We start from the raw sequence: 24,284 nt of genomic DNA on the forward strand, positions 1-24,284 counted from the left end.
TTAGCAGACGCTTTTATCCAAAGCGACTTACAGTCATGTGTGCATACATTGTACGTATGGGTGGTCCCGGGAATCGAACCCACTACCCTGGTGTTACAAGCGCCATGCTCTACCAACTGAGCTACAGAAGGTAGAGAAGGTACAGAAGGACCTCTAATGCTGTTCTCTAACCCTGACTAATGCTGTTCTCTAACCCTGACCTCTAATGCTGTTCTCTAACCCTGACCTCTAATGCTGTTCTCTAACCCTGACCTCTAATGCTGTTCTCTAACCCTGACCTCTAATGTTGTTCTCTAACCCTGATCTCTAATGCTGTTCTCTAACCCTGACCTCTAATGCTGTTCTCTAACCCTGACCTCTAATGCTGTTCTCTAACCCTGACCTCTAATGCTGTTCTCTAACCCTGACCTCTAATGCTGTTCTCTAACCCTGACCTCTAATGCTGTTCTCTAACCCTGACCTCTAATGCTGTTCTCTAACCCTGACTAATGCTGTTCTCTAACCCTGACCTCTAATGCTGTTCTCTAACCCTGACCTCTAATGCTGTTCTCTAACCCTGACCTCTAATGCTGTTCTCTAACCCTGACCTCTAATGTTGTTCTCTAACCCTGATCTCTAATGCTGTTCTCTAACCCTGACCTCTAATGCTGTTCTCTAACCCTGACCTCTAATGCTGTTCTCTAACCCTGACCTCTAATGCTGTTCTCTAACCCTGACCTCTAATGCTGTTCTCTAACCCTGACCTCTAATGCTGTTCTCTAACCCTGACCTCTAATGCTGTTCTCTAACCCTGACCTCTAATGTTGTTCTCTAACCCTGATCTCTAATGCTGTTCTCTAACCCTGATCTCTAATGCTGTTCTCTAACCCTGACCTCTAATGCTGTTCTCTAACCCTGACCTCTAATGCTGTTCCCTGACCTCCAACGCTGTTCTCTAACCTTGACCGCTAATGCTGTTCTCTAACCCTGACCTCTAATGCTATTCTCTAACCCTGACCTCTAATGCTGTTCTCTAACCCTGATCTCTAATGCTGTTCTCTAACCCTGACCTCTAATGCTGTTCCCTGACCTCTAATGTTGTTCTCTAACCCTGACCTCTAATGCTGTTCTCTAACCCTGACCTCTAATGCTGTTCTCTAACCCTGACCTCTAATGTTGTTCTCTAACCCTGACCTCTAATGCTGTTCTCTAACCCTGCCCTCTAATGCTGTTCTCTAACCCTGACCTCTAATGCTGTTCTCTAACCCTGCCCTCTAATGCTGTTCTCTAACCCTGACCTCTAATGCTGTTCTCTAACCCTGCCCTCTAATGCTGTTCTCTAACCCTGACCTCTAATGCTGTTCTCTAACCCTGACCTCTAATGCTGTTCTCTAATGCTGTTCTCTAACCCTGATCTCTAATGCTGTTCTCTAACCCTGACCTCTAATGCTGTTCTCTAACCCTGACCTCTAATGCTGTTCTCTAACCCTGACCTCTAATGCTGTTCTCTAACCCTGACCTCTAATGCTGTTCTCTAACCCTGATCTCTAATGCTGTTCTCTAACCCTGACCTCTAATGCTGTTCTCTAACCCTGATCTCTAATGCTGTTCTCTAACCCTGACCTCTAATGCTGTTCTCTAACCCTGATCTCTAATGCTGTTCTCTAACCCTGACCTCTAATGCTGTTCTCTAACCCTGATCTCTAATGCTGTTCTCTAACCCTGACCTCTAATGCTGTTCTCTAACCCTGACCTCTAATGCTGTTCTCTAACCCTGATCTCTAATGCTGTTCTCTAACCCTGATCTCTAATGCTGTTCTCTAACCCTGACCTCTAATGCTGTTCTCTAACCCTGACCTCTAATGCTGTTCTCTAACCCTGACCTCTAATGCTGTTCCCTGACCTCTAACGCTGTTCTCTAACCCTGACCTCTAATGCTGTTCTCTAATGCTGTTCTCTAACCCTGATCTCTAATGCTGTTCTCTAACCCTGACCTCTAATGCTGTTCTCTAACCCTGACCTCTAATGCTGTTCTCTAACCCTGACCTCTAATGCTGTTCTCTAACCCTGACCTCTAATGCTGTTCTCTAACCCTGATCTCTAATGCTGTTCTCTAACCCTGATCTCTAATGCTGTTCTCTAACCCTGACCTCTAATGCTGTTCTCTAACCCTGACCTCTAATGCTGTTCTCTAACCCTGACCTCTAATGCTGTTCTCTAACCCTGACCTCTAATGCTGTTCTCTAACCCTGATCTCTAATGCTGTTCTCTAACCCTGATCTCTAATGCTGTTCTCTAACCCTGATCTCTAATGCTGTTCTCTAACCCTGATCTTTAATGCTGTTCTCTAACCCTGACCTCTAACCCTGATCTCTAATGCTGTTCTCTAACCCTGACCTCTAATGCTGTTCTCTAACCCTGACCTCTAATGCTGTTCTCTAACCCTGACCTCTAATGCTGTTCTCTAACCCTGACCTCTAACCCTGATCTCTAATGCTGTTCTCTAACCCTGACCTCTAATGCTGTTCTCTAACCCTGACCTCTAATGTCTCTGTCTCTCAGATATAAAGACTACAGGGATCCACCTTGGGGAGCTCAGCCCTACTCCTTCTCTAAACAGTACTGGTCTGTCCTGGCAGCTCGATTGGCCTTTGTCATCTTCTTTCAGGTACAGACCACTGCTAAACCCTGACCCTAACCCTTAACCCTAACCCCTGACCTCAGTATCAATCCAGCCCTGTATTCTGAGCCCAATCCCTGACTTCATCTTCAATCCAAAGCCTGTAACTTGAAAGTGGTGATAATGTAGAACCTTTCTGTTGAATAACCTGTTGTATCATAATGTAGAACCTTTCTGTTGAATAACCTGTTGTATCATAATGTAGAACCTTTCTGTTGAATAACCTGTTGTATCATAATGTAGAACCTTTCTGTTGAATAACCTGTTGTATCATAATGTAGAACCTTTTGTAATGATTACTCTGGGAGAACAGCGTGTAGATTCACTACTCTGGGATGACAGGGTGTAGATCCACTACTCTGGGATGACAGGGTGTAGATTCACTACTCTGGGAGAACAGGGTGTAGATTCACTACTCTGGGAGAACAGGGTGTAGATTCACTACTCTGGGAGAACAGGGTGTAGATTCACTACTCTGGGAGAACAGGGTGTAAATTCACTACTCGGGGAGAACAGGGTGTAGATTCACTACTCTGGGAGAACAGGGTGTAAATTCACTACTCTGGGAGAACAGGGTGTAGATTCACTACTCTGGGAGAACAGGGTGTAAATGGTCAAACAGGCAATGGTCAACCACAGGCAGGCAATGGTCAACCACAGGCAGGCAATGGTCAACCACAGGCAAGCAATGGTCAACCACGGGCAGGCAATCGTCAACCACAAGCAGGCAATGGTCAACCACAGGCAGGCAATGGTCAACCACAGGCAGGCAATCGTCAACCACAGGCAGGCAATGGTCAACCACAGGCAGGCAATGGTCAACCACAAGCAGGCAATGGTCAAACAAACAATGCCTCAACCATACAAACAGAAAGAACTGAACTAAAGAACACGAAGAAACAGGGCTACGTTCCAGAACACAAAGAAACAGGGCTACGTTCCAGAACACAAAGAAACAGGGCTACGTTCCAGAACACAAAGAAACAGGGCTACGTTCCAGAACACAAAGAAACAGGGCTACGTTCCAGAACACGAAGAAACAGGGCTACGTTCCAGAACACAAAGAAACAGGGCTACGTTCCAGAACACAAAGAAACAGGGCTACGTTCCAGAACACAAAGAAACAGGGCTACGTTCCAGAACACAAAGAAACAGGGCTGCGTTCCAGAACACAAAGAAACAGGGCTACGTTCCAGAACACAAAGAAACAGGGCTACGTTCCAGAACACAAAGAAACAGGGCTACGTTCCAGAACACAAAGAAACAGGGCTACGTTCCAGAACACAAAGAAACAGGGCTACGTTCCAGAACACAAAGAAACAGGGCTACGTTCCAGAACACAAAGAAACAGGGCTACGTTCCAGAACACAAAGAAACAGGGCTACGTTCCAGAACACAAAGAAACAGGGCTACGTTCCAGAACACAAAGAAACAGGGCTACGTTCCAGAACACAAAGAAACAGGGCTACGTTCCAGAACACAAAGAAACAGGGCTACGTTCCAGAACACAAAGAAACAGGGCTACGTTCCAGAACACAAAGAAACAGGGCTACGTTCCAGAACACAAAGAAACAGGGCTACGTTCCAGAACACAAAGAAACAGGGCTACGTTCCAGAACACAAAGAAACAGGGCTACGTTCCAGAACACAAAGAAACAGGGCTACGTTCCAGAACACAAAGAAACAGGGCTACGTTCCAGAACACAAAGAAACAGGGCTACGTTCCAGAACACAAAGAAACAGGGCTACGTTCCAGAACACAAAAACTACGTTCCAGAACACAAAGAAACAGGGCTACGTTCCAGAACACAAAGAAACAGGGCTACGTTCCAGAACACAAAGAAACAGGGCTACGTTCCAGAACACAAAGAAACAGGGCTACATTCCAGAACACAAAGAAACAGGGCTACGTTCCAGAACACAAAGAAACAGGGCTACGTTTCAGAACACAAAGAAACAGGGCTACGTTCCAGAACACAAAGAAACAGGGCTACGTTCCAGAACACAAAGAAACAGGGCTACGTTCCAGAACACAAAGAAACAGGGCTACGTTCCAGAACACAAAGAAACAGGGCTACGTTCCAGAACACAAAGAAACAGGGCTACGTTCCAGAACACAAAGAAACAGGGCTACGTTCCAGAACACAAAGAAACAGGGCTACGTTCCAGAACACAAAAAAACAGGGCTACGTTCCAGAACACAAAGAAACAGGGCTACGTTCCAGAACACAAAGAAACAGGGCTGAAACGTTCCAGAACACAAGGAAACAGGGCTGCGTTCCAGAACACAAGGAAACAGGGCTACGTTCCAGAACACAAGGAAACAGGGCTACGTTCCAGAACACAAAGAAACAGGGCTACGTTCCAGAACACAAAGAAACAGGGCTTACGTTCCAGAACACAAGGAAACAGGGCTGCGTTCCAGAACACAAGGAAACAGGGCTACGTTCCAGAACACAAGGAAACAGGGCTACGTTCCAGAACACAAGGAAACAGGGCTACGTTCCAGAACAATAAGAAACAGGGCTACGTTCCAGAACACAAAGAAACAGGGCTGCGTTCCAGAACACAAGGAAACAGGGCTGCGTTCCAGAACACAAGGAAACAGGGCTACGTTCCAGAACACAAAGAAACAGGGCTGCGTTCCAGAACACAAAGAAACAGGGCTACGTTCCAGAACACAAAGAAACAGGGCTGCGTTCCAGAACACAAAGAAACAGGGCTACGTTCCAGAACACAAAGAAACAGGGCTACGTTCCAGAACACAAAGAAACAGGGCTACGTTCCAGAACACAAAAAAACAGGGCTACGTTCCAGAACAATAAGAAACAGGGCTACGTTCCAGAACACAAAGAAACAGGGCTGCGTTCCAGAACACAAAGAAACAGGGCTGCGTTCCAGAACACAAGGAAACAGGGCTGCGTTCCAGAACACAAGGAAACAGGGCTACGTTCCAGAACACAAGGAAACAGGGCTATGTTCCAGAACACAAAGAAACAGGGCTACGTTCCAGAACACAAAGAAACAGGGCTACGTTCCAGAACACAAGGAAACAGGGCTGCGTTCCAGAACACAAGGAAACAGGGCTACGTTCCAGAACACAAGGAAACAGGGCTACGTTCCAGAACAATAAGAAACAGGGCTACGTTCCAGAACACAAAGAAACAGGGCTGCATTCCAGAACACAAGGAAACAGGGCTGCGTTCCAGAACACAAGGAAACAGGGCTACGTTCCAGAACACAAGGAAACAGGGCTACGTTCCAGAACACAAAGAAACAGGGCTGCGTTCCAGAACACAAAGAAACAGGGCTACGTTCCAGAACACAAAGAAACAGGGCTGCGTTCCAGAACACAAAGAAACAGGGCTACGTTCCAGAACACAAAGAAACAACCTATCTGTTGTATCTACCTTTCTGTTGTATCTAATGTAGAACCTTTCTGTTGGATCTAATGTAGAACCTTTCTGTTGGATCTAATGTAGAACCTTTCTGTTGTATTTCATGTAGAACCTTTCTGTTGCATTTCATGTAGAACCTTTCTGTTGGATATAATGTAGAACCTTTCTGTTGTATTTCATGTAGAACCTTTCTGTTGTATCTAATGTAGAACCTTTCTGTTGTATCTAATGTAGAACCTTTCTGTTGGATATAATGTAAAACCTTTCTGTTGGATATAATGTAGAACCTTTCTGTTGTATTTCATGTAGAACCTTTCTGTTGTATTTCATATAGAACCTTTCTGTTGTATTTCATATAGAACCTTTCTGTTGTATCTAATGTAGAAACTTTCTGTTGGATATAATGTAGAACCTTTCTGTTGGATATAATGTAGAACCTTTCTGTTGGATATAATGTAGAACCTTTCTGTTGGATCTAATGTAGAACCTTTCTGTTGTATTTCATGAAGAACTTATGGTAATGGATCTAATGTAGACTCTTTCTGTTGTAGAACCTGGCGATGTTCCTGAGCATGCTGGTGGCCTGGTTGATCCCAGACGTTCCTCGTTCTCTTAAAGAACAGGTCAGGAAAGAGAACATGTTGCTGATGGAGTTCCTTGTTCAGGATGAACAGGAGGCCCTACGCTCCAGACTTCCACACCGCTCCCCCACACGACAACCTGCACAAACACATAACACACACTCACACATTGACATAGTGGTGGAGGGGTCAGTGGGAGAAGAGGGGGCGGAGGAGGAGAAGATGGACAGATCAGGACAAACCCAGACCCAGAGCCCAGATAGCACTGACCCAGCAGAAGGAGGAGAAGGAGGGGGAAAAGATGGGAGAGGAGAAGAGGGGAAAGAAGAAGGGTCAGAAGAGCAGAGTGAAGGAGTGGGAGAAGACTGGAGAGAAGGAGCAGAAGGAGACAGAGGAGGAGAAGGGCCAGACCAGGAGGAAGTCTCCGTTGTGGATCTGGACTCTGTTATGGACCAGCTGAATCTGTCAGGTAATAACACTAACCCCTAATCCCTAGTTACCAGCTGTATCTGTCAAGGTAATAACACTAACCCTTAACCCCTAGTCACCTACTGAATCTGTCAGGTAATAACACTAACCCTTAACCCCTAGTCACCTACTGAATCTGTCAGGTAATAACACTAACCCCTAATCCCTAGTTACCAGCTGAATCTGTCAGGTAATAACACTAACCCCTAATCCCTAGTTACCTACTGAATCTGTCAGGTAATAACACTAAACCCTGACCTTTAACCCCTAGTTACCTGCTGAATCTGTCAGGTAATAACACTAACCCCTAATCCCTAGTTACCTGATGTATCTGTCAGGTAATAACACTAACCCCTAATCCCTAGTTACCTGCTGTATCTGTCAAGGTAATAACACTAACCCTTAACCCCTAGTTACCTACTGAATCTGTCAGGTAATAACACTAACCCCTAATCCCTAGTTACCAGCTGAATCTGTCAGGTAATAACACTAACCCCTAATCCCTAGTTACCAGCTGAATCTGTCAGGTAATAACACTAACCCCTAATCCCTAGTTACCAGCTGAATCTGTCAGGTAATAACACTAACCCCTAATCCCTAGTTACCTGCTGAATCTGTCAGGTAATAACACTAACCCCTAATCCCTAGTTACCAGCTGAATCTGTCAGGTAATAACACTAACCCCTAATCCCTAGTTACCTACTGAATCTGTCAGGTAATAACACTAACCCCTAATCCCTAGTTACCAGCTGAATCTGTCAGGTAATAACACTAACCCCTAATCCCTAGTTACCAGCTGAATCTGTCAGGTAATAACACTAACCCCTAATCCCTAGTTACCAGCTGAATCTGTCAGGTAATAACACTAACCCCTAATCCCTAGTTACCAGCTGAATCTGTCAGGTAATAACACTAACCCCTAATCCCTAGTTACCTACTGAATCTGTCAGGTAATAACACTAAACCCTGACCTTTAACCCCTAGTTACCTGCTGAATCTGTCAGGTAATAACACTAACCCCTAATCCCTAGTTACCTGATGTATCTGTCAGGTAATAACACTAACCCCTAATCCCTAGTTACCTGCTGTATCTGTCAAGGTAATAACACTAACCCTTAACCCCTAGTTACCTACTGAATCTGTCAGGTAATAACACTAACCCCTAATCCCTAGTTACCAGCTGAATCTGTCAGGTAATAACACTAACCCCTAATCCCTAGTTACCAGCTGAATCTGTCAGGTAATAACACTAACCCCTAATCCCTAGTTACCAGCTGAATCTGTCAGGTAATAACACTAACCCCTAATCCCTAGTTACCTACTGAATCTGTCAGGTAATAACACTAAACCCTGACCTTTAACCCCTAGTTACCTGCTGAATCTGTCAGGTAATAACACTAAACCCTGACCTTTAACCCCTAGTTACCTGCTGAATCTGTCAGGTAATAACACTAAACCCTGACCCTTAACCTCTAGTTACCTGCTGAATCTGTCAGGTAATACCACTAACCCCTGACCCTTAACCCCTAGTTACCTGCTGAATCTGTCAGGTAATAACACTAAACCCTGACCCCTAATCCCTAGTTACCTGCTATGTCTGTCAGGTAATACCACTAACCCCTGACCCTTAACCCCTAGTTACCTGCTGAATCTGTCAGGTAATAACACTAACCCCTGACCCCTAATCCCTAGTTACCTGCTGTGTCTGTCAGGTAATACCACTAACCCCTGACCCCTAATCCCTAGTTACCTGCTGTGTCTGTCAGGTAATACCACTAACCCCTGACCCCTAATCCCTAGTTACCTGCTGTGTCTGTCAGGTAATACCACTAACCCCTGACCCCTAATCCCTAGTTACCTGCTGTGTCTGTCAGGTAATACCACTAACCCATGACCCCTAATCCCTAGTTACCTGCTATGTCTGTCAGGTAATACCACTAACCCCTGACCCTTAACCCCTAGTTACCTGCTGAATCTGTCAGGTAATAACACTAACCCCTAACCCCTAGTTACCTGCTGAATCTTTCAAGTAATAACACTAACCCCTGACCCCTAATCCCTAGTTACCTGCTGTGTCTGTCAGGTATTACCACTGACCCCTAATCCCTAGTTACCTGCTGAATCTTTCAAGTAATAACACTAACCCCTGACCCCTAATCCCTAGTTACCTGCTGAATCTGTCAGGTAATAACACTAACCCCTGACCCCTAATCCCTAGTTACCTGCTGTGTCTGTCAGGTATTACCACTGACCCCTAATCCCTAGTTACCTGCTGAATCTTTCAAGTAATAACACTAACCCCTGACCCCTAATCCCTAGTTACCTGCTGAATCTGTCAGGTAATACCACTAACCCCTGACCCCTAATCCCTAGTTACCTGCGGAATCTGTCAGGTAATAACACTAACCCCTGACCCCTAATCCCTAGTTACCTGCTGAATCTGTCAAGGTAATACCACTAACCCCTGACCCCTAATCCCTAGTTACCTGCTGTGTCTGTCAGGTATTACCACTGACCCCTAATCCCTAGTTACCTGCTGAATCTTTCAAGGTAATACCACTAACCCCTGACCCCTAATCCCTAGTTACCTGCTGTGTCTGTCAGGTAATAAATCAAATCAAATCAAATCAAATCAAATTTTATTTGTCACTAATAATCCCTAGTTACTGTATCTGTCAAGGTTAGTTACCTACTGAATCTGTCAGGTAATAACACTAACCCCTAATCCTAGTTACCAGCTGAATCTGTCAGGTAATAACACTAACCCCTAATCCTAGTTACCAGCTGAATCTGTCAGGTAATAACACTAACCCTAATCCCTAGTTACCAGCTGAATCTGTCAGGTAATAACACTAACCCCTAATCCCTAGTTACCTACTGAATCTGTCAGGTAATAACACTAAACCCTGACCTTTAACCCCTAGTTACCTGCTGAATCTGTCAGGTAATAACACTAAACCCTGACCTTTAACCCCTAGTTACCTGCTGAATCTGTCAGGTAGGGGACTAAACCCTGACCCTTAACCTCTAGTTACCTGCTGAAACAGGTAATACCAGTAACCCCTGACCCTTAACCCCTAGTTACCTGCTGAATCTGTCAGGTAATAACACTAAACCCTGACCCCTAATCCCTAGTTACCTGCTATGTCTGTCAGGTAATACCACTAACCCCTGACCCTTAACCCCTAGTTACCTGCTGAATCTGTCAGGTAATAACACTAACCTGACCCCTAATCCCTAGTTACCTGCTGAGTCAGGTAATACCACTAACCCCTGACCCCTAATCCCTAGTTAAACAAAGTGGCATAAGTTAATCCCTAGTTACCTGCTGGCTAGTGATAACCCCTGATAATCCCTAGTTACCTGCTGTGTCTGTCAGGTAATACTAACCCATGACCCCTAATGTTAGTCTGTCAGGTAATGTTGTAAGTTACCTGCTGAATCTACAGTAATAATAACCCCTAACAGTTATGCTGAATCTTTCAAGTAATAACACTAACCCCTGACCCCTAATCCCTAGTTACCTGCTGTGTCTGTCAGGTATTACCACTGACCCCTAATCCCTAGTTACCTGCTGAATCTTTCAAGTAATAACACTAACCCCTGACCCCTAATCCCTAGTTACCTGCTGAATCTGTCAGGTAATACCACTAACCCCTGACCCCTAATCCCTAGTTACCTGCTGTGTCTGTCATATTACCACTGACCCCTAAGGTAGTTACCTGCTGAATCTTTAGTAAGTGACCCCTAATCCCTAGTTACCTGCTGAATCTGTCAGGTAATACCATAACCCCTGGTAATCCCTAGTTATGCGGAACAGGTAATAACACTAACCCCTGACCCCTAATCCCTAGTTACCTGCTGAATCTGTCAGGTAATACCACTAACCCCTAATCCCTAGTTACCTGCTGAATCTGTCAGGTAATAACACTAAACCCCTGACCCCTAATCCCTAGTTACCTGCGGAATCTGTCAGGTAATACCACTAACCCCTAATCCCTAGTTACCTGCTGAATCTGTCAGGTAATACCACTAACCCCTAATCCCTAACCTGCTGAATCTGTCAGGTAATACCACTAACCCCTAATCCTTAGTTACCTGCTGAATCTGTCAGGTATCTATGACGAGCATGTTTTCTAGTTTCATCTTCTTAAAACACTCATTGGTTTCAAATCTATACTCTTAGGAAAAAAGGGTTCCAAAAGGGTTCTACTCCTGTCTCCATAGGATAATCATGTTTGGTTCCATTCAGAGCCCTTTTTGGTTCCAGGTAGAATCCCTTTGGGTTCCATGTAGAACCCTCTGTAGAAAAGGTTCAACATGGAATCAAAAGGGATTCTATCTGGAATCAAAAGGGATTCTATCTGGAATCAAAAATGGTTCTTCAAATGGTTCTCCTATGGGGAAAGCCAAAAAACCCTTTTAGGTTCTTGATAGCACCTTTTTTTCTAAGAGTCTATCCTTTACTTTTCTCTTCACTTGTGTTAATATGTCTATGTTGTTGTACAGTGTGACTTAAATACAGTTGGATTTGATTTGCTGCAGACCCAGAACCGTCCCAGAGCCTAGCTGACATGGATCTGCCTGTCTCTGGAGCTGCCCCACTGGAGCAGGAGGACGAGCCACCAGGCCCAGACAGCCCGCCAGCTGCCCCAGTAGGGGACACAGCCTCCCCCGAGACACCCCTGGCCAAGACCCACCCAGCAAGCCTGAAGGCTGCAGACAGCATGCTGTTCTCCAGAGGCCCTCCCCTCATAGATTCAGCATACTCCAGGACCAAGGGCCGCTGCTCCACCCTGCCTCCCAAACAGAGAGGGCCTGAGCCAGGGCACAGCCGGCCCCGACCCAGCCACTCAACCAGCCTCACGAAGTTCCACCTTCCACCTCTACATCCTCTGGCCCCCTCACCTTCCCCTACAAACACCCCTCAGTCACCCCCTCCCAAGCCCCTCCCCCACCCTCCCAAGCCCCTGTCTCACAATGAACTGTTCATGCTGAAGGGGCCTCCCAGAAGAGAACCAGGAGGCTCCAGTGCTAAGGGGCGCTGCTCCACTCTGCCTGCCCGCCAGCGAGGTCCGGAGGCTGGGGAGAGCTCGTCCAGACCGAGCCATTCTTCCAGCTTCACCCGGCAGGAAGACCGTATCCCCCCATCCCCCAGTGAACTAAAACAAGACACCCCGGTGTGAGGAGAGGGGAAATAGAGGGGGAGGATTAGAGAGGGAGTCTCATCATCAGAGAAATTGATCCATCCATCTCTTCGTCTTCATCCACCTTCATCCACCATCCATCCATCTCATATGACAGCTCAGATGCAACACTGACTTGGTTGTAGAAACCAAATTGACCTGTTCTTCTTCTAACGCATCAGTTAATGGCTCAGGTCGATTCACTGGGTTTATAAAGGAGAATGAAGCAGAATAAACCAGGATAAAAGAGAGTAGAGGAGAATAAAGGATAATAAAATGTATTAAAGGATAATAAAGGAAAATAAATCAAGATAAAGAAAAATAAAGGAGAATAAAATAGAATGAAGGAGAATAAACAAGAATAATGGGGAATAAAGGAAAATATAATTAGAATAAATTAGAATAAAGTATAATAAACCAGGACAAATGAGAATGAAGGAGATTATAAACTGGGTGGTTCGAGCCCTGAATGCTGATTGGCTGACAGCCGTGGTATATCAGACCGTATACTACGGGTATGACAAAACATACATTTTTACAGCTCTAATTACGTTGGTAACCAGTTTATAATAGCAACAAGGCACCTCAGGGGTTTGTGGTATGTGGCCAATATACCACGGCTAAGGGCTGTATTCAGGCACTCCTAGTTGCGTCGTGCAAAAGAACAGCCCTTAGCTGTGGTATATTGGCCATATACCACACCTCAGTGTGTATTATTGCTTAAATATACCGGGACAAAGGAGAATAAACCACAACAAAAAATAATAAAGGAGAACAAACCAGGATAAAGGAGACCAAACCAGGATAAAGGAGAATAAAGGAGAACAAACCAGGATAAAGGAGAATAAAGGAGAACAAACCAGGATAAAGGAGAATGAAGGAGACCAAACCAGGATAAAGGAGAATAAACCAGGATAAAGGAGAATAAAGGAGACCAAACCAGGATAAAGGAGAATAAAGGAGAACAAACCAGGATAAAGGAGAATAAAGGAGAACAAACCAGGATAAAGGAGAATGAAGGAGACCAAACCAGGATAAAGGAGAATAAACCAGGATAAAGGAGAATAAAGGAGACCAAACCAGGATAAAGGAGAATAAAGGAGAACAAACCAGGATGAAGGAGAATAAAGGAGACCAAACCAGGATAAAGGAGAATAAACCAGGATAAAGGAGAATAAACCAGAACAAACCAGGATAAAGGAGAATAAACCAGGATAAAGGAGAATAAAGGAGACCAAACCAGGATAAAGGAGAATAAAGGAGAACGAACCAGGATAAAGGAGAATAAAGGAGACCAAACCAGGATAAAGGAGAATAAAGGAGAACGAACCAGGATAAAGGAGAATGAAGGAGAACAAACCAGGATAAAGGAGAATAAAGGAGACCAAACCAGGATAAAGGAGAATAAAGGAGAACGAACCAGGATAAAGGAGAATGAAGGAGAACGAACCAGGATAAAGGAGAATAAACCAGAACAAACCAGGATAAAGGAGAATAAAGGAGAACGAACCAGGATAAAGGAGAATAAAGGAGAACGAACCAGGATAAAGGAGAATAAAGGAGAACAAACCAGGATAAAGGAGCATAAAGGAGAACAAACCAGGATAAAGGAGAATAAAGGAGAACAAACCAGGATAAAGGAGAATAAAGGAGAACAAACCAGGATAAGGGAGGATAAACCAGAACAAACCAGGATAAAGGAGAATAAAGTACATTAAAGGAGATTAAACCAGGATAAATGAGAATAAAGTACATTAAAGTATAATAAAGGAGATTAAAGGATAATAAAAGAGAAAAACCCAGGACAATGGAAAAATGAGAATAAAGGATGCACAAATCCAGGATAACTGAGAATAAACCAGAACAAATGAGACTAAACAAGGATAAATGTGTAAGAGGTGCGTAACGGGCTGCAGGGAAGTCAGGCGCAGGAGAGCAGAACTGGGTAATAACCGGAGCAGTTTAATGAGGAAAAACCGACTAAATAACCTGTCGCAAACCAGTCTAATGCACACACATTTTACAACAAACAATTCCACACACGTACATAGGGGAACAGAGGCTACTATACATGTCACGTAATGAGGGAATGTAAACCAGGTGTGTGGGAAAACAAAACAAGACAAAACAAATGGAAAATTAAAGGTGGATCGGCGATGGTTAGAAGACCAGTGACGTCGACCGCCGAACGCCACCCGAACAAGGAGAGGAACCGACTTCGGCGGAAGTCGTGACAAAATGAGAATAAAGGAGAATAAACCAGGATAAAGGAAAATAAATTAGGCTAAATGAGAATAAAGGAGAATAAAGGACAACAGGTTTTGGTGATTCTGAGACAACAGTTCGTTATCAATAAAATGTCACAATATAATTTGATTTTTGCTGCTGGGGGGCAAGGAGATCCACAGCTCTGCTAAAACCATTGACAACTATATGCTGTTTTCAAGGGATTGTTAAATAAATGTTCACTATTATTCCCCATTTAGCTCCATCAGAGTTTTACAGCAATCGGTAAACATCAATTGATCATGTTTTTTCAGCTATGTGAAGGTAGCCAGATTCATTTGGTATGTAGCTAGCTAGCTAAAGCAGACAACGTGTCATTTAGCCTGCTTCATCAGAGATCAGGGTTTTGGAAAGAGTTTTACATTGTCAGTCGGACTACTGTCATCACCACTATAGATGTCAAGCAAATGAAACAATATTTGGATTTAGCCAACTAGTTTATCCCCTGAAAGTTGGCTTGTTAGCTAGCCATATTGCTGTGATCTGTTGTTAGCTAGCCATATTGCTGTGATCTGTTGTTAGCTAGCCATATTGCTGTGATCTGTTGTTAGCTAGCCATATTGCTGTGATCTGTTGTTAGCTAGCTAGCCAATTTGACATGGTCCATAAATATCATGTCTGTCAGCAGCAATTGGGATTAAACACTCTTAAAAACAATGTTGAAAAGGGGATAATGTTAGCTAAGTCTGCTAAGTAGGCCTACGTTGGTTGGAGAAAAAAGTACACTAGGTCTACTTACCACTATGTTTAGACAAATGTACAAAGTTTCTACCGGTAGCTAGAAAAGTAAACAGTATCAGCTAACAGTAACGTTACATTGGCATGTGGGCCCTTCTGCTGCTTGACAGCCAGACCCCACAAAGGATGGGAAATGAACCTTAACCACTCATACTTGTCAGGTATAGTTACATTATATCACGCAAATATTCAATTAATGGTGGTCAATATTGAGAGATATCGTGAGGCTACCCTGACGTAGCTAAACTTACATGATCAATTGATGTTTAATGATCATTAAAAACATGCAGATACTTGCTGTATAACTCTGATAGAGCTAAGTGTGCTAAATTGTTTTGCATGGAATAGTCTGAAATGTGTAGATCTGACTATGCTCTTCAAGAGGTGATGATATTACAACCAAATAGTTAACATTCCAATAACAATCCCTTGCAAACGGCACACAGTTGTCAATGGTTTTAGTGGACCTTGCTCCCTCAGCAGGCAAATCGAACGCTCTGCACCTTATTGGGACATTTTGTTGATAACGACCTTTAAGGCCTCAGACCGAGAATGTCCCAGTGTTCTAACTCTCTCAGCCACTAAGAAGACACTGCTGTCGCTCACACTGTATTGTTATTGCCAGACGGAACTGGACCAAACCGGGCTGAACTGGACCAGACCAAACAAGACCACACCAGACAGAGCCAGCTCCCCTCCCCCAGAAGAGACAGGGCCAATCTGAAATGGCACCCTGTTCCCTATCAGGCTCTGGCCAAAATAACTACACTATATAGGGGAATAGGGTGCCATCTACTCCCAGTAGACCCTCTATTTAGTATTTAGATCAACAGTAATAACAGAGCTATGCTTGTAGATTTATTATATTACAACTGTGACATTTTGATAATATGAAAATCATTTACTTTTGTTCATAAGAAAAAAATCTATTAAAAAACAAACATTTTTGTTGTGAGTTTTCTCTTGTCAACAACCAATGTCCAGTACTGGTATGGCTTTTGATTATATCTGACAACCAGTGTTGGGGAAGATACTCTGAAAATGTGGTTTACCAAACTACCAATTATGCCACACTAGAAGAAGTAGCTACACTAAAGCTACCCTTAAGAAAAATATTGTTTACTTAACTGAAGTTACTTTGAAAAAGCAGTTCACTATATACAAACTACTTTGTAAAAATGTATCATATGAAATATCGGAGACTACAAATTATAAGAATGGATCACTCTGGAGTCAGAATGTGTAATTCAGCCGATAAACAAAAATGGTGTTTCAAGTGAAAATAAGGAAGGTCTGATGCCAAAACAGAAAGGAAATGATCGCTTCCTTCACCCATATTTTCCTTTCTTTTTACAGAAAAAGTAGTGTGCTATTCCAGTAGTTATCTACACCACTACATGGAAAAAAAAAATAAACTACCGGTAACACCAGCAATATTTCTTTACTTAGTCCAACTACGACCAAGCTACTGGAAAATGTAGTCATATTATTCGCTGAATTACATAGTTCCACACTCCCCAACACTTCTGACAACTGTCTTTTAAAAGAGAACAAGTATAGTTCATCCTGACACCTTCCATGTCTTCCAAATGTTGCTAAACGGGAGGTGAGGGAACACTGAGTGTTTTTGATGTATTTGTGTCTCTTTTACTGTAAATGTAATGTGTAACGTCACCACATAGACAAGTCAACCACCGCTGGTGCTCCAGGATCTCCCGGTGAGAGTCCACCCCCTGGTGGACAACAGCGGAACTGTCCGCGCATTACAGTTACCGTGGAGACCACTCAACAAAGCTTGTCTAGTTGTTTTGGTTGGAGAACTTGGCGAGCTAGAGGATAAATACTAGCCAGTTACCTAGCTAATTTACAACAAGTACACAAACATAACGAGCATCTGCACCCACCATGGCTCACGTTAGGACATACAGACCCGACGTCCGTGTTGGAAACTGGAGGGAGGACGTTACATTGGAGGAGGTGAGTCTGTCTCCAGAAGAGCACAGTTGCTACAGGCATGGCCAGCTAATTAAAGAATGATGCCCGGTGTTGGAAGTATATATTGGCACGGGTATATATATTTATATATTGGCACAATGTGAAGTTGGCGTTAAAGCAATATTAGTTGGTGCTTAGATATTCGACATACTACTTATTATTATTATTCCAGCGCCTCCTACAGCCTTTATACTAGAAACGCCATTCCAACTTCAGAAGGTGCGGAATGGTTTGGATCGAGTTGCTTGTTTTCAACTTTTCGATGTGTGGTATAGGTTTATGATGTGTGGTATAGGTTTATGATGTGTGGTATAGGTTTATGATGTGTGGTATAGGTTTTATGATGTGTGGTATAGGTTATATGATTTGTGGTATAGGTTATATGATGTGTGGTATAGGTTTATGATGTGTGGTATAGGTTTATGATGTGTGGTATAGGTTTATCAAATCAAATCAATTTTTATTTGTCACATACACATGGTTAGCAGATGTTAATGCGAGTGTAGCGAAATGCTTGTGCTTCTAGTTCCGACAATGCAGTGATAACCAACAAGTAATCTAACTAACAATTCCAAAACTACTGTCTTATACACAGTGTAAGGGGATAAGGAACATGTACATAAGGATATATGAATGAGTGATGGTACAGAGCAGCATACAGTAGATGGTATCGAGTACAGTATATACATATGAGATGAGTGTGTAGACAAAGTAAACAAAGTGGCATAGTTAAAGTGGCTAGTGATACATGTGTTACATAAGGATGCAGTCGATGATGTAGAGTACAGTATATACATATGCATATGAGATGAATAATGTAGGGTAAGTAACATTATATAAGGTAGCATTGTTTAAAGTGGCTAGTGATATATTTACATCATTTCCCATCAATTCCCATTATTAAAATGGCTGGAGTTGGGTCAGTGTCAATGACAGTGTGTTGGCAGCAGCCACTCAGTGTTAGTGGTGGCTGTTTAACAGTCTGATGGCCTTGAGATAGAAGCTGTTTTTCAGTCTCTCGGTCCCAGCTTTGATGCACCTGTACTGACCTCGCCTTCTGGATGATAGCGGGGTGAACAGGCAGTGGTTCGGGTGGTTGATGTCCTTGATGATCTTTATGGCCTTCCTGTAACAACGGGTGGTGTAGGTGTCCTGGAGGGCAGGTAGTTTGCCCCCGGTGATGCGTTGTGCAGACCTCACTACCCTCTGGAGAGCCTTACGGTTGAGGGCGGAGCAGTTGCCGTACCAGGCGGTGATACAGCCCGCCAGGATGCTCTCGATTGTGCATCTGTAGAAGTTTGTGAGTGCTTTTGGTGACAAGCCAAATTTCTTCAGCCTCCTGAGGTTGAATAGGCGCTGCTGCGCCTTCTTCACGATGCTGTCAGTGTGAGTGGACCAATTCAGTTTGTCTGTGATGTGTATGCCGAGGAACTTAAAACTAGCTACCCTCTCCACTACTGTTCCATCGATGTGGATAGGGGGGTGTTCCCTCTGCTGTTTCCTGAAGTCCACAATCATCTCCTTAGTTTTGTTGACGTTGAGTGTGAGGTTATTTTCCTGACACCACACTCCGAGGGCCCTCACCTCCTCCCTGTAGGCCGTCTCGTCGTTGTTGGTAATCAAGCCTACCACTGTTGTGTCGTCCGCAAACTTGATGATTGAGTTGGAGGCGTGCGTGGCCACGCAGTCGTGGGTGAACAGGGAGTACAGGAGAGGGCTCAGAACGCACCCTTGTGGGGCCCCCGTGTTGAGGATCAGCGGGGAGGAGATGTAGAATGTATGCACACATGACTGTAAGTCGCTTTGGATAAAAGTGTCTGCTAAATGGCATATATTATTATTATATATTATGTTGTTGCCTACCCTCACCACCTGGGGGCGGCCCGTCAGGAAGTCCAGTACCCAGTTGCACAGGGCGGGGTCGAGACCCAGGGTCTCGAGCTTGATGACGAGCTTGGAGGGTACTATGGTGTTGAATGCCGAGCTGTAGTCGATGAACAGCATTCTCACATAGGTATTCCTCTTGTCCAGGTGGGTTAGGGCAGTGTGCAGTGTGGTTGAGATTGCATCGTCTGTGGACCTATTTGGGCGGTAAGCAAATTGGAGTGGGTCTAGGGTGTCAGGTAGGGTGGAGGTGATATGGTCCTTGACTAGTCTCTCAAAGCACTTCATGATGACGGAAGTGAGTGCTACGGGGCGGTAGTCGTTTAGCTCAGTTACCTTAGCTTTCTTGGGAACAGGAACAATGGTGGCCCTCTTGAAGCATGTGGGAACAGCAGACTGGTATAGGGATTGATTGAATATGTCCGTAAACACACCGGCCAGCTGGTCTGCGCATGCTCTGAGGGCGCGGCTGGGGATGCCGTCTGGGCCTGCAGCCTTGCGAGGGTTAACACGTTTAAATGTCTTACTCACCTCGGCTGCAGTGAAGGAGAGACCGCATGTTTCCGTTGCAGGCCGTGTCAGTGGCACTGTATTGTCCTCAAAGCGGGCAAAAAAGTTATTTAGTCTGCCTGGGAGCAAGACATCCTGGTCCGTGACTGGGCTGGATTTCATCTTGTAGTCCGTGATTGACTGTAGACCCTGCCACATGCCTCTTGTGTCTGAGCCATTGAATTGAGATTCCACTTTGTCTCTGTACTGACGCTTAGCTTGTTTAATAGCCTTACGGAGGGAATAGCTGCACTGTTTGTATTCAGTCATGTTGCCAGACACCTTGCCCTGATTAAAAGCAGTGGTTCGCGCTTTCAGTTTCACGCGAATGCTGCCATCAATCCACGGTTTCTGGTTAGGGAATGTTTTTATCGTTGCTATGGGAACGACATCTTCGACGCACGTTCTAATGAACTGATGATGTGTGGTATTGGTTTATGATGTGTGGTATAGGTTTTATGATGTGTGGTATAGGTTTATGATGTGTGGTATAGGTTTATGATGTGTGGTATAGGATTATGATGTGTGGTATAGGTTTATGATGTGTGGTATAGGATTATGATGTGTGGTATAGGTTTATGATGCATGGTATAGGATTATGATGTGTGGTATAGGTTATATGATGTGTGGTATAGGTTTATGATGTGTGGTATAGGTTTATGATGCATGGTATAGGATTATGATGTGTGGTATAGGTTTATGATGTGTGGTATAGGTTTATGATGTGTGGTATAGGTTTTATGATGTGTGGTATAGGTTTATGATGTGTGGTATAGGTTATATGATGTGTGGTATAGGTTTGATGTGTGGTATAGGTTTGATGTGTGGTGTAGGATTTATGATGTGTGGTATAGGTTTATGATGTGTGGTATAGATTTATGATGTGTGGTATAGGATTTATGATGTGTGGTATAGGATTTATGATGTGTGGTATAGATTTATGATGTGTGGTATAGGTTTATGATGTGTGGTATAGGTTATATGATGTGGTATGGTTATATGATAGGTTATATGATGTGTATAGGTATATGATGTGTGGTATAGGTTTATGATGCATGGTATAGGTTTTATGATGTGTGGTATAGGTTTATGATGTGTGGTATAGGATTATGATGTGTGGTATAGGTTTTATGATGTGTGGTATAGGTTTATGATGTGTGGTATAGGTTTATGATGTGTGGTATAGGTTTATGATGTGTGGTATAGATTTATGATGTGTGGTATAGGATTATGATGTGTGGTATAGGTTTATGATGTGTGGTATAGGTTTTATGATGTGTGGTATAGGTTTATGATGTGTGGTATAGATTTATGATGTGTGGTATAGGTTTTATGATGTGTGGTATAGGATTTATGATGTGTGGTATAGGATTTATGATGTGTGGTATAGGTTTGATGTGTGGTATAGGTTTGATGTGTGGTGTAGGATTTATGATGTGTGGTATAGGTTTATGATGTGTGGTATAGATTTATGATGTGTGGTATAGGATTTATGATGTGTGGTATAGGATTTATGATGTGTGGTATAGATTTATGATGTGTGGTATAGGTTTATGATGTGTGGTATAGGTTATATGATGTGTGGTATAGGTTTTATGATGTGTGGTATAGGTTTATGATGTGTGCTATAGGTTTGATGTGGTATATGTTTTATGATGTGTGGTATAGGTTTGATGTGGTATATGTTTTATGATGTGTGGTATATGTTTTATGATGTGTGGTATATGTTTTATGATGTGTGGTATAGGTTTGATGTGGTATATGTTTTATGATGTGTGGTATAGGCTTTATGATGTGTGGTATATGTTTTATGATGTGGTATGGGTTTATGATGTGTGGTATATGTTTTATGATGTGTGGTATAGGTTTGATGTGGTATATGTTTTATGATGTGTGGTATAGGTTTTATGATGTGTGGTATAGGTTTTATGATGCGTGGTATAGGATTTATGATGTGTGGTATAGATTTATGATGCGTGGTATAGGATTTATGATGTGTGGTATATGTTTTATGATGTGGTATGGGTTTATGATGTGTGGTATATGTTTTATGATGTGTGGTATATGTTTTATGATGTGGTATGGGTTTATGATGTGTGGTATATGTTTTATGATGTGTGGTATAGGTTTTATGATGTGTGGTATATGTTTTATGATGTGTGGTATAGGTTTATGATGTGTGGTATAGGTTTTATGATGTGTGGTATAGATTTATGATGCGTGGTATAGGATTTATGATGTGTGGTATATGTTTTATGATGTATGCTATAGGTTTTATGATGTGTGGTATATGTTTTATGATGTCTGCTGTAGGTTTTATGGAATCCATTTTGTTGTCCCCCCCATCCGCTTTCACGGCATTTCATTAAGATTCTAAGGCTTCCTATTGTGACATCACTTCCAACCGTCATTTTCTCATGCAACTTTTGACCCAAATCAGCTAATTATTCCCACTTTGCAACCACATAGACAAAATATTCCAAGCTTACCAGCTTCGTATAATTCTCTGCTACTCAAATCTGGTGTTTGGATGAAACTTAACATTCGGATCAATATTTACAGCAATTTAAGTCACCATATCAACATTTTCTGTAACATTTTTGCAAACAACATCAATTTTGACCACTACCACGAAAAGTTAGTGTATGGGCTATTCGTCTACGGAATCAAAATATTCAATACGGAACTTATGGTACAGTTGTTTTTGTAACAGCATTACCACGTGTTTTTCAAACTTTCCCAAACAGCTGCCGTTTTGACCACAACCACATACAACAATCTGACCACACAACTGCTTAGCATATCGAGTGACAACAACCACACAATTACATACCACAACCACACAACTTCTGACCATACAACTTCTGATCACACATTTAACTATTGACCATATCCAAACTACCGACCACAACTTCTGACAAAATCAAATGAATTTCCATGGTATTTAAAAATGACATTTTTACACTTTCACTTCCACAAACAAACGTATAAAGAGCTTTAGCTAGCTCCACCAACTTTCATTACAACTTACAACTTTACTTGTAAAGAGCTTTAGCTAGCTCCACCAACTTTCATTACAACTTACAACTTTACTTGTAACGAGCTTTAGCTAGCTCCACCAACTTTCATTACAACTTACAACTTTACTTGTAAAGAGCTTTAGCTAGCTCCACCAACTTTCATTACAACTTACAACTTTACTTGTAAAGAGCTTTAGCTAGCTCCACCAACTTTCATTACAACTTACAACTTTACTTGTAAAGAGCTTTAGCTAGCTCCACCAACTTTCATTACAACTTACAACTTTACTTGTAAAGAGCTTTAGCTAGCTCCACCAACTTTCATTACAACTTACAACTTTACTTGTAAAGAGCTTTAGCTAGCTCCACCAACTTTCATTACAATTTACAACTTTACTTGTAAAGAGCTTTAGCTAGCTCCACCAACTGTCATTACAACTTACAACTTTACTTGTAAAGAGCTTTAGCTAGCTCCACCAACTTTCATTACAACTTACAACTTTACTTGTAAAGAGCTTTAGCTAGCTCCACCAACTTTCATTACAACTTACAACTTTACTTGTAACGAGCTTTAGCTAGCTCCACCAACTTTCATTACAAATTACAACTTTACTTGTAAAGAGCTTTAGCTAGCTCCACCAACTTTCATTACAATTTACAACTTTACTTGTAAAGAGCTTTAGCTAGCTCCACCAACTTTCATTACAATTTACAACTTTACTTGTAAAGAGCTTTAGCTAGCTCCACCAACTTTCATTACAATTTACAACTTTACTTGTAAAGAGCTTTAGCTAGCTCCACCAACTTTCATTACAACTTACAGCTTTACTTGTAAAGAGCTTTAGCTAGCTCCACCAACTTTCATTACAACTTACAGCTTTACTTGTAAAGAGCTTTAGCTAGCTCCACCAACTTTCATTACAACTTACAACTTTACTTGTAAAGAGCTTTAGCTAGCTCCACCAACTTTCATTACAATTTACAACTTTACTTGTAAAGAGCTTTAGCTAGCTCCACCAACTTTCATTACAATTTACAACTTTACTTGTAAAGAGCTTTAGCTAGCTCCACCAACTTTCATTACAATTTACAACTTTACTTGTAAAGAGCTTTAGCTAGCTCCACCAACTTTCATTACAACTTACAGCTTTACTTGTAAAGAGCTTTAGCTAGCTCCACCAACTTTCATTACAACTTACAGCTTTACTTGTAAAGAGCTTTAGCTAGCTCCACCAACTTTCATTACAACTTACAACTTTACTTGTAAAGAGCTTTAGCTAGCTCCACCAACTTTCATTACAATTTACAACTTTACTTGTAAAGAGCTTTAGCTAGCTCCACCAACTTTCATTACAATTTACAACTTTACTTGTAAAGAGCTTTAGCTAGCTCCACCAACTTTCATTACAATTTACAACTTTACTTGTAAAGAGCTTTAGCTAGCTCCACCAACTTTCATTACAACTTACAACTTTACTTGTAAAGAGCTTTAGCTAGCTCCACCAACTTTCATTAAAATG

At 42.6% G+C, this 24,284-nt stretch overlaps 2 protein-coding genes across 3 annotated transcripts in view; both read left to right on the top strand.

The window, feature by feature from the left end:
* Nucleotides 1-16,235, top strand: part of LOC124037353 (anoctamin-1-like) — a 186,788-nt gene extending 170,553 nt beyond the window's left edge. The window contains exons 19-21 of the mRNA XM_046352058.1: nucleotides 2,542-2,647; nucleotides 6,609-7,107; nucleotides 11,652-16,235. Of these exons, the coding sequence (XP_046208014.1) occupies nucleotides 2,542-2,647; nucleotides 6,609-7,107; nucleotides 11,652-12,292 (1,246 nt within the window). The 3' untranslated portion in view covers nucleotides 12,293-16,235. The remainder of the gene's footprint in view (nucleotides 1-2,541; nucleotides 2,648-6,608; nucleotides 7,108-11,651) is intronic.
* Nucleotides 16,236-17,100: 865 nt separating this feature from the next.
* cfap161 (cilia and flagella associated protein 161) overlaps nucleotides 17,101-24,284 on the top strand; it is a 45,338-nt gene continuing 38,154 nt past the window's right edge. For both annotated transcript variants that reach the window (XM_046351573.1, XM_046351574.1), the window contains exon 1: nucleotides 17,101-17,293. In XM_046351573.1, coding sequence (XP_046207529.1) covers nucleotides 17,222-17,293 — 72 coding nt within the window. In that variant the 5' untranslated portion in view covers nucleotides 17,101-17,221. The remainder of the gene's footprint in view (nucleotides 17,294-24,284) is intronic.

This window comes from Oncorhynchus gorbuscha, linkage group LG06 (genome assembly GCF_021184085.1).
Source record: "Oncorhynchus gorbuscha isolate QuinsamMale2020 ecotype Even-year linkage group LG06, OgorEven_v1.0, whole genome shotgun sequence".
Lineage (NCBI taxonomy): Eukaryota > Metazoa > Chordata > Actinopteri > Salmoniformes > Salmonidae > Oncorhynchus > Oncorhynchus gorbuscha.